Source organism: Pieris rapae, chromosome Z (genome assembly GCF_905147795.1).
Source record: "Pieris rapae chromosome Z, ilPieRapa1.1, whole genome shotgun sequence".
In the NCBI taxonomy this organism is placed as follows: Eukaryota; Metazoa; Arthropoda; class Insecta; order Lepidoptera; family Pieridae; genus Pieris; species Pieris rapae.
The window spans coordinates 2,370,610-2,381,062 of record NC_059534.1 but is presented as its reverse complement, the minus strand read 5'-3'; the positions used below and the strand labels follow the sequence as shown (position 1 = coordinate 2,381,062).

General features: G+C 34.7%; 1 protein-coding gene across 2 annotated transcripts in view; it reads right to left on the bottom strand.

The window, feature by feature from the left end:
- Positions 1-1,557: 1,557 nt before the first annotated feature.
- Positions 1,558-10,453, bottom strand: part of LOC111003400 (ecdysone-induced protein 78C-like) — a 33,035-nt gene continuing 24,139 nt past the window's right edge. For both annotated transcript variants that reach the window (XM_022273874.2, XM_022273873.2), the window contains 6 exons: positions 6,808-6,949; positions 6,164-6,433; positions 5,553-5,899; positions 5,320-5,433; positions 3,700-3,879; positions 1,558-3,567 (listed from right to left, as the gene is read on the bottom strand). In XM_022273874.2, the coding sequence (XP_022129566.1) occupies positions 3,352-3,567; positions 3,700-3,879; positions 5,320-5,433; positions 5,553-5,899; positions 6,164-6,433; positions 6,808-6,949 (1,269 nt within the window). In that variant the 3' untranslated portion in view covers positions 1,558-3,351. The remainder of the gene's footprint in view (positions 3,568-3,699; positions 3,880-5,319; positions 5,434-5,552; positions 5,900-6,163; positions 6,434-6,807; positions 6,950-10,453) is intronic.

Genomic DNA, 10,453 nt, shown 5'->3' with positions numbered 1-10,453 from the left:
CAAATAGGTTACTTACATCCAAGCCGTTGTTAAATTATATTTATAATTGTATTATTTTAATGTGACTAATGTATTATTAGTTAAATTATTTGATTAATTGTAAGTGAATGCTTTCGTAGACGTCTGTATCATGTTCAATAGTTACTTAGCTCTCTTCAACTGTGTTCACTAAAATAATCTGTCATTTACCTTATTTATTATATGTTGGGTGTATATTACATTTATCCATTACACAAATGTCAATATAATTCATGAATTTTGTTTAATTAACTCTGTTAGAGCCTAGATTTATTTGATAGCAATATGGCTATTATTTACTATTGAGTTGTGGAAACCATTTTTTAAATTACATTTTGAATATTGTATGAGAAATCAGTATTGATTAATATATTTGTTTTATTGTATGTATTTCTTGCTTGTAAGTAATACAAATTTTACATATTATGTCATGTACTCGTGCGTTCTGCGTCTAAACAATAATGAAAACTATTTTATTGAGAGTACAGATAATAGACTAGGACACTCATGTCAAACGACTTGACCACTGTGAATGTAGCAACAATAAAATGTTGCTATTAATAATAATATTGCGAACTTCACAGTGGTGATTTTGTTTGGTGCCATCCATAGTATCAAATGCTTTTCTGCCTCAAGCATGCATTTTGAAAGTCTTCGCTATTCGCTTTGTTATTGTTAAAGTAGTATGTGGATTGTATTATTTAATTTGTTTAGAGTAAGTCTTAAAATATATTTTATTTAACGTCTTGTTTCTTCCATGTGGTTTAAGAAAGTGGCAATACGAAACGGTATTAAAGAGATATAAAAAAATTGTGTGTCGTTTAGTTGTTCCCCATTTACATATATACCAATCATGTGATACTGGAATTATAAGAGATATCTTAAAATGGAGAAAATAATATGAACTTACACCAACTTTTTCCTTTGTTGCTATTTCCTAATTTCCTCATTGTCGGAAAAAGTAAGCAAAAACCTCCAAAATACCCGTAAAAATAACCAAAAAAAAAATCAGTGGCGCTACAAGTTCTTTAGGTCTTGGCCTCGATTTCTGAATCTGTTTCATGATCATTTTTCAATATAATAGGCAAGTAGGTGATCAGCCAGACATGTCGGTTTTCTCACGATGTTTTCCATCACCGTTCGAGCAAATGTTAAATGCGCACATAGAAAGAAATTCCATTGGTGCACAGCCGGGGATCAAACCAACCAACATTGCTACTACAAAACATAGACCAATCTGCTTAATATGTCTAAAAAGTATACAAAATTACTGTTGACATGATCACCAAATAAAGAATGGCAGACCTTCTTACCTCCTATAGTGCTTACGTAATACTTACTTGAAGGGCCCCTAATGTGCGAAGACTTGGCGGCATCTTTATAATTCTAGTTCATTCTCCATACTATCATCGTAATTCCGACTATAAAAGAAAATTCGTGGCGTCGTACGGAGGACCCATGAATTTTCAGACTTAGAGTGGAGTGGCACCGTTAATGATTATGCCAATATCTGGATTTGGATTAAAATACATGTTTAATACGGAAAACCAATTTATTTAAAATTTAGCAAATTAAAATAACAAGAAATAATTCTAAGACAATTAACGAAACGAAATACGCTTCTCAGATTTCGTAAATAACAATAATGCAACTACTTATACAAATAAGGATTTACCAGTTAAAGTTCTATCGAAAGTTGAAACATCAAACATAAAGTGACTAAATAGATAATAAATGCATTTAAATCATATCCATTCACAACACTTTCTAGATAGCTCTCCGCAAAAGTATCTCAGTAATGCATTCGATATATATGAAATCGTATATATATTTGTAATTGGCGAGGAGGTTGTACTTAAAATATCTGTAAAACTACTTTTGTAACTAGTTGCTTAATTATTTTCAATGTTCGCAAAGGATATGTAGTTACAAACATGAATTAAATGATTGGAATACGTTTAACAGTTGTCACATAACAATACAGAGAACGCTTTCGGATTTACATAATAATCAAATTGTATTTCTTCAATAATATGAATTATACGTCTATAATAGATATGTATAACACTCTTCACTCATTTAGAGAAAAGTGTTAAATGAATAATTACATTACAATTAGGTTCGCATTATGCGCCGAGATAATTTTTGCGTGAAGCTGTCATTACAATTCACAAGTACTACGCTGAAAAATTAAAATCCTAACATCAACTAAATCATATCACTTTCAGAAGGGAATTTGCTTATATATAGTAGAAACATAGGTAATTTAATAATAAACGCGGAGTGCGCGTATTTAAACTAATCGAAGTTGAGCAAAAAAAGGTGTTATTTTTCCTTAAAACTAAATATTAACTGAAATCTTTAATTAAACAAATGATAGACCTTCAGCTATATAATCCAATAAACACTAGTTATCAGTCGTATGCCATAAAATTGTTCTTGTTTTTATACTGGGCCCACTATCATTCTCTTTCTGTCGATGAAACTTCAAACTAAACAGTACGATAGAATTATTTCTGCGTCGGTTCTGATTATTTTTCTATATTTGAGAATTTGTGATAAAAAAATATTTGTACCATTTACGGTACTTGGAATACCGTACAAATAACAAATGATAGCGGACCATAAGTATAAGATGGCCATCTTCACTATATCACATTCCTTGAACTAAAATTAATAAATCTTAAGTAAAAGTACAATAATTCGCGAATAGGAAACAATTTAGCGACAACACGAATTATTATATGCATATAATTAAAATACAGAATACATTTACCTGACTCTATACCTTTGAAGATATTTTAAATCAAGATGGCCCGACTTTTTAATGAGATTATCCAATAGAGTGGAACGAATGATAATCACCTTTCGAATAATCAATCTCTTATAAATCGAGTCAGATATATGTTTTAAGTTACACTAGAACTATGATTACATGCTTTACGTATAAAGATATACCAATACACGTATATTATGCATACATAATATCACTAATTAATCGTAAATAGAGTGCCCTTCTAATAGACAATTTGTTTGAAAACAAATAAAACCCTCGTAGTGTTGACTACTATATAAACCAATTGTAGCAACAAATCGACACAAACCTTTAAAATCGTGCGTAAGAAGCGTTATTTAAAAATGTACGTATGCCCTAGATTTTCGTACAATTATTTTGCAATTTATGTATTTTCGTAATATAAAATGGTGACTATTATATTTTATGCACATAAATTCAAATTATTCTTGTATCAGATATGTTTTTAGACGTTCCAATTAATGTGTAGTTGTTATTAGCAGGTACTTGTACGACAATCTTGTAGCATTTTTGACCACCTAAGCGGGGTCAGCATGGTCTGGTATGTACTCCTCTTCGTTCTTCGGTATATCGAAGATTTCCGAAAAGAGGGCAGGCAGATCAAGTCGACGCCAGTTGCCACGGCACCAACTGAGTAGATTGTGGTGGCGATCACCAAGCACGCGTACTTCTTGTGCAAGTGCATTGAATGACTCTAGACGATTAGCGACGTTAACTGTACCGTTCTCAGTCATCTGTGAGAGATTTGTGCTCTTTAAGATAGGTTTATTCATTGGTAGGGGTGGCTTATTTTCACTTACATTACTATAATATACTTTAATCATACAAGAGCTGAATATCAAAGTACAATAAAAAAAATTACTTACCACATACATGAATGCTTCGTTAACGGTGCGCAAGAGTGATTCGACTAGTTCGCGGTCGCTAAGACCATTGCGCTCCGGTGACACGAGCAGACAAGCAGTAAAGATTGCAGCCTCGTCATCTGTCATCTCCAAATTGATCACTCCTCGAACATACGATAGTATTCCGGTCGCAAAGGAAGTCTACAAAAAGTAAAATGAAATAAAAAAAATGTCTTTCGAAGCAACAGACTTTTGGGCGCTATTTTATTTGTCTGTCCTTTTTGTATAATATTTTTAGTACATTGATTTAACGCTTAACGACTATTTATTTAAGTTATATATGTTTTCCGGCAAAGTCGCCAGTAGAAACAAGATATTCGCACTATACTATACAGGGCGTCCCACGGCGATGCCACACGGAGGGAAAGTACCTTAAATATTAATGATAGGATATTTTACTGAAAGAAGACATCGTTTAATTTTTAATAATAAGTAGAACTGCATTCACAGTTTTTTTATTTTTTTTTAATGAACATTTTCCTTCCTGGATCGGCACTTTTGGACAAATTAGATGGCCACCGAGATCCCCAGATCTAACCCCACTTGATTTTTTTATGGGGTTATGTAAAATATTTAGTTTACAGGAACCGGTACAACAGTGTGCAGGTGCAAAATGAACTTAGACGTATTATTTCAAACATCCACCATGCAAAAATAAGTAAATCGACAGGGAGAGAAATTATTAAAAGAGTGAGAATTTGTATACAACAGAACGGATCACATTTTGAGCATTTGATAATATTTTTTTTTAATAAAATGTAAAATTTTATGTTTTTAGTTTCATTTAATATGCTAGGTTACTAAGGAAAAAATAATGCTTATGAGTAGCCCATTCAAACGCTATTATAAAATACATGTAATTTTACTGTCACATTTGGCGGGTTCGATGCCCGGTTGAGGTAGGAAATTTTTAAAAAATCTGTGAATGCAGTTCTACTTATTATTAAAAATTAAGGTACTTTCCCTCCGTGTGGCATCGCCGTGGGACGCCCTGTATAGTTGAAAAATAATAAAATTTTCTCACAAGTTCCTAATATACTTGCGCAATTGATGGGACAATTGACACCCTCAAAGTGCATTCATTTATTCGATTGGCGTGAAGTAGATCAACGCAGTTACTTCGTTATTGCCCAGTTATTGCAAATAAAATTGACGGCTGTAACTACATGTAGGGTTTATTTCCTGGTAGCCTTATTAAAGAAGAAAGTTAAGAAAATTAGATCTATAACTATTCGTATAATCCGATTATTTAGATTACAAAATATGTTGCACTATTGAATCACATTTGATTACCTCCTCCTCTTTTGGCTCTTTGTACATTGGTGGTGAGCTTAAAGTATTAAAGAGCTGATAAATTACAAATATTTCACTCACGAAATGTACCCCCATCTACGTGACAACAACACTGTTTCGTTTTAATAAAACTACAACGTTGAGTAACGCATAGGTTTATGCACCCTATGTACATAACTCGACCCTTCGTGGTCAGAAAGAGTCTGACATAAATCATTTTCTAAATTCCTTGGATTGCTTTTCTAAATTCCTTACTAATCAAAACTTAAATATGGAAACATTACTTACATCATACATTGACTCAAGTTGGCGGTGGCTCAGCGAAGTACCATCATCGAAGACAATCGCCGTCGGATTGGAGATGCGTGTGGCGCGGGTCAGCCATACCTCGAAGAATCCAAGCTGAGAACAATACAAACACCCACTATGCTCTTGTTCTCCAAACTATGTTACAGTAAAAATTCGCAAAAAATTGTCGCAAAGCCGCACGCAAGGGTGGACGTCCACAATAGAGGGTTTACCTTGATCAGAATAAGCTGGTCGTCTTGCGGCAGGATATGAAAGCCTGGTAAGCGTTTTGCGAATTCGACAACTTGTTGGACAGCGGGGGTCATGCGGTAGGCGACGTTGGACCAGAGGACTGTGAGGGTTTCGAGACGACTGGCTGCGGCGACGCTACCGTCGTCAGCCGCACCATCCACTTTGACAGCTAGCTCCGCGCTGCATGAAGCACCTGCGGCGTTCGCAGCGTTTGCGGCGTTCTCAGCGTTGGCGGCGTTAGCAACGTTGGCTTCGTTTGCAGCGTTGGCGGCGTTTGCAGCGTCGGCGTTGCTAGTGCTGGCATTGCTGCCACTGCTTCCAGCTTGCCCTAAGAAATACGATATTTCTATTATAATGACGCTAGGTAATTATAAAATCAAGTATTTAATTTGGTTATTTCAGTTGTCTAATTAAGGTCTGATTCTCAAATTATTTAAATAAACTACGGGATAAAATATGAAAGCGATTTATTTCATTCAAAGGCTTTTAATTTTCTATGTTAGATAGATTTTTTGTCCGCCACTTTTTCTAATATCTAAGTGTCCCTATGTGCCTATGAATTAAATCTAAATATGTTCTTAGTAATTGGTACCTTCACGATTATCGTCAACTTTCATGATGAACGTCTGCAACTGCAGTGACCTGCGAAAGTCTTCAGTGTACGAATTCAGATTGCGGTGTGCCATGATGACCATTTTTGCGAGGTCTTTAGACGCCTCCATTGCATCAACGTCCTGCTCTTGCTCGGGCGGCGCAGGGGCGGATGGCGCGGGCTCATTGTTCGCCAGGTTTTTTGCAAGATCGGCCATACTCTCTGGTGGAGTCACGTCGCGTCTCTTCGGAATTCTGCCGTACCTTACAGCTGATAACAGAATGTCGTTGGACAATGGACCGCAGGCGATGCAGCTTATGCACTACATCTATTCCGTGGGTGATTGACTCGTCAATTGGTAAATAGATGTCAGCGCAGTGCGTTGATCTGTGCTCTAAATCTTGTTAATACGCCGGCGGCGTTTGATGCAGTGAGAACGGGCACGTTTGCAATCATATCCGATTTGCGAATTTATTTCGGTATCAGTTTGACATATAGAAAGTATTTATTTAAAAATATTTTTGTATAAAAAACAACGAATGAGAGATATCAATATTAAATCGCGGAGCCTATGCAATAAAAGAATCAATCAAAGTCGTAAAAATCGGTTCGCCAAGCCATCACCCATAAAAAAATTGACTTACAGTCACGGCTCATGCCAACCGCGATACACTTTTTGAACCGGCAGTACTGGCACCGGTTTCTATTCAGGCGATAGACCAGGCACTTTCCGTCGCGGAGGCAACGGTACTCGATCTGCTTCTGAATACTCCTCCGAAAGAAACCCTGAAACAAAAAAATAATTTTAAACTTCTCTTTGTATACGTATATAAGTTCAAAAATAATTATTGATATAATTTAAATTAATAAAGCTTTTAACAGTGCCTAGCAATGCTCCTATTCCGATGGGTGAAGTGCGAATGACTTGTTAGGTGTAAGGAGCTAAGTCATTAAATTAGGTAATACTACATATGTTGCATGTGCACATTATTATATTGAAAGTCTGTCATTTCCGAAGTTCAAAGGAATTTGGTGTTACAGCGAAAAATTACCGCGTATTTTTTTAACCGACTTTAAAAAACGGAATTTTATACAATTCGAGTTTTTTGTGAGTTGTTTAAGCGTAGTTCCTTCGCCTTAGATCAATCGGAATGAATGAGAATGCCCATACTACTGGTTCGATGTTTAAAATTATTAATGTTAAAAAAAATTATAAATTAGAACGCAGATATAAGTATCCCTGAAGCTTCATGTCCCCCATCATCACTACTGCAGAGCTTTGTACATTTTTTTATAGAACAGAGGGCAAAGGAGGCTCACCTGATGTTAAGTGATACCGCCGCCCATGGACACTCTCATTGCTTGAGGGCTCGCTAGTGCGTTCCGGCCTTTTAAGAATTACCATCTAAGTCATTTCTGAACAGTCTGACTAACTAAATAGTTAATATAAGGAACCTACATACAAAAAATATCATTTATATTTACTTGACACAAGTATAATATTGAAACTTGAACGCAACACAAAGATTGTTTGGAATTTTTGTTTATTTAATAAAAATTGTCGAATCAGTAGTACGATTAAATTCCTAGAATGTGAAAAATCATTATTCAACAATACTCCCGCTTCGGGCACTTTTATGATAATACATATATATGTAAAATGTGTGTGTTTTTTATTTAGCAGTTATATGGATATGAATATTATATTATGGTTATATGGATATTACATGGATCATTGAAGTCCAAATTAAAGACGACATATGAAATGTTCCTCTCTGAACCACGTGTGAATCTACTTAGGCTTCTAGAATTCCAATCGGTAAACTGACATGTTGACGTCAACCAACTTTTCTATGTTTGACGTCAAGATGTCAGATTCAAAATAGGGCGTACCCTGTTTTCGTTTTTGTTTTGTTCGATTGAACGCACTAATATCGACTACTGGTTTGATTTGAAAAATTGTTTTTCGAAGAGTGCACTATGCATTCTTCTTGGAAGGCTTTCGCATATAGAAATACGAACTGATTACGTGGAACTCCATGGCAGTGTTTTATATTTGGCACTGTCAAATAAGGAAGTTATCGGATTACCAAAACAACTGATCCATGATTTCGTACGCTTAATAGCTTAACCCATCAACATTAATACCATCACGTTTCTGATATGTTCCAAGCTGTTTCAATAATTATTTCTAGTTATATTTTCTGGTTATGCACTTCTTGCACTCTTCATTTTTATTATTGTTTTCTTTTCTTACTAGGGTTACCTGGAAGAGATCGCTTGTTAGCGATAAGGCCGCCCGTTGCATCCCTTGTCCTTTTTATGTATTGTGTTATTTGTGTTTCTTTGCAACGAAGTGTAAATAAATAAATACATAAACTACTATAGGTACTTTAATTAATATAGGTTATGAAGACTAAAAAATAATTGGCAGCAGTAAAATGTATGTTTATTATTCAAAGATTTCAGTTTCAGGATCATGTCGCTTATTACGATTCACAGTTATTCACTAATTTACATGCTCTTTGTGTGCATGGAGTGTACAAATGAAGTTCCAGATAGGGATTGTGACCTTTACGATAGTCCCATAGATCCCATATCGTCGCATCGAGTAAACTGTACATCAAAGACAGGATATCGATTAGACAAGTCACCTAAACTAACCTAATACACTAGGGATGTTCAAAGTTATCACATTTAATTTGGATGATGAAGGCAAACATCCTGAAGCGCATCACATCTACCACTACTACTACTTATCACGACCGCTCCGTCAAAAATGCACCGGATAAGAAAAATATTTGTATATTTTTTCTAAAGCTTATCTATCCCTAAAATAATCGTGTAGAGTGGTTACTACTACGTTATCATTTTTCAATTAAAGGCCCCTTTCCGCGCGGTATTTAATAGAAATCACAAAAAATTAGACCAGTTAATGTGGAGGAATATTCATCAATTCAAAGCCATCTTCTTGTATGGCATCCGCCGCTGCTATAGAAAAGCAAAACAATCATGCGACTCGTTATTTGTCTTACGTATAAAGTCCCCTTAATAGAAGCTCCATAATTAACGTAATTGAAAATTGCCACCTTATGGCAGTCCTAGAAAAATTAGCCCATAAAAGCCGGTAAAATACCGGCGGATGGAAGCGCCTTTAATTTCTTCGAAGCTAATACTGAACTGTTTTGTCCATTGGGATCTTAAAGTTGTTCCGTCTATCAATCGAACGAAACCTTATCAAGATTTTGTTGTAACATATCAAAGCAAATTTAATAAATCATTAGTCTCAAGTTTTTAATTCAAGTTCAAACTTGTCTGAACTCTTAATGTTCTTGTTTCGTTGTAAAAAAAATTAAGCAAAATTACTTTATTGCGCCACCTATTTCAATACTATCCATTTTAATGGATACCCGTCAATACGACGCAAACAAATCATTATTATTATATTATATACTAGCCGATCCGACAGACGTTGTCCTGTCTACACGTCTTTAATTTCAAAATTTCAATTTTTAATAAGCCATTTTGATGAAAATTATTATTCAAATGTTATGACAATATCTAACGATCCAGCACATGGTCACACACGATATAACACAATGATAACAAAACTTTTTTTAAATTTCGGGACAGACTAAAATTAAAATTCGAATATTATTTAAAATTTGACACTGCGATGGTAGCGCCGTCTGTCGGATCCAATGTAAAACATTCCAAAATCAACAACAACTAATAAATGGAAAATTAATTAAAAAAACATTGTCCAGCGGACAAAATTGTGAATCTAAACCATTCCCAGATCCCCTTGAACACACACAAAAAATTTCGTCTAATCGGAGGAGTTCAGTCACATACACACGCACACAAGAAATATATATATTAAGATATATTTTTAAATAACAGATGAGAATTGATATATACCTTTACTAATGCCTGAGATATTCCCGACAAAATTTGTTTTTTACAAGGATATGTATATTTAATGAACACCTTGTATTTGCAGCAACACAATTCTAATAACCATAGATTTGCTACTTATTTGCTTGTAAGTTAAAGAAAAGATTTTATCTAATGTATTGAAACTGCACATTCCTTTTCATATTCAAACGCAGAGTTTCAGAGCATGCACTCAAAGTTTCACACAGTTTTCGTATCTAAAATAAAACTGCACTCCGATTAGTTTAAATGTTACAGGTTAAATATAAAAGCTTTATAAAGTTAAACGAATTTAGTTAAACTGAAAAGGTTGAGAGCTCGTTGAGGGTAAAATTCTGTTGCCGGAAAACCCTG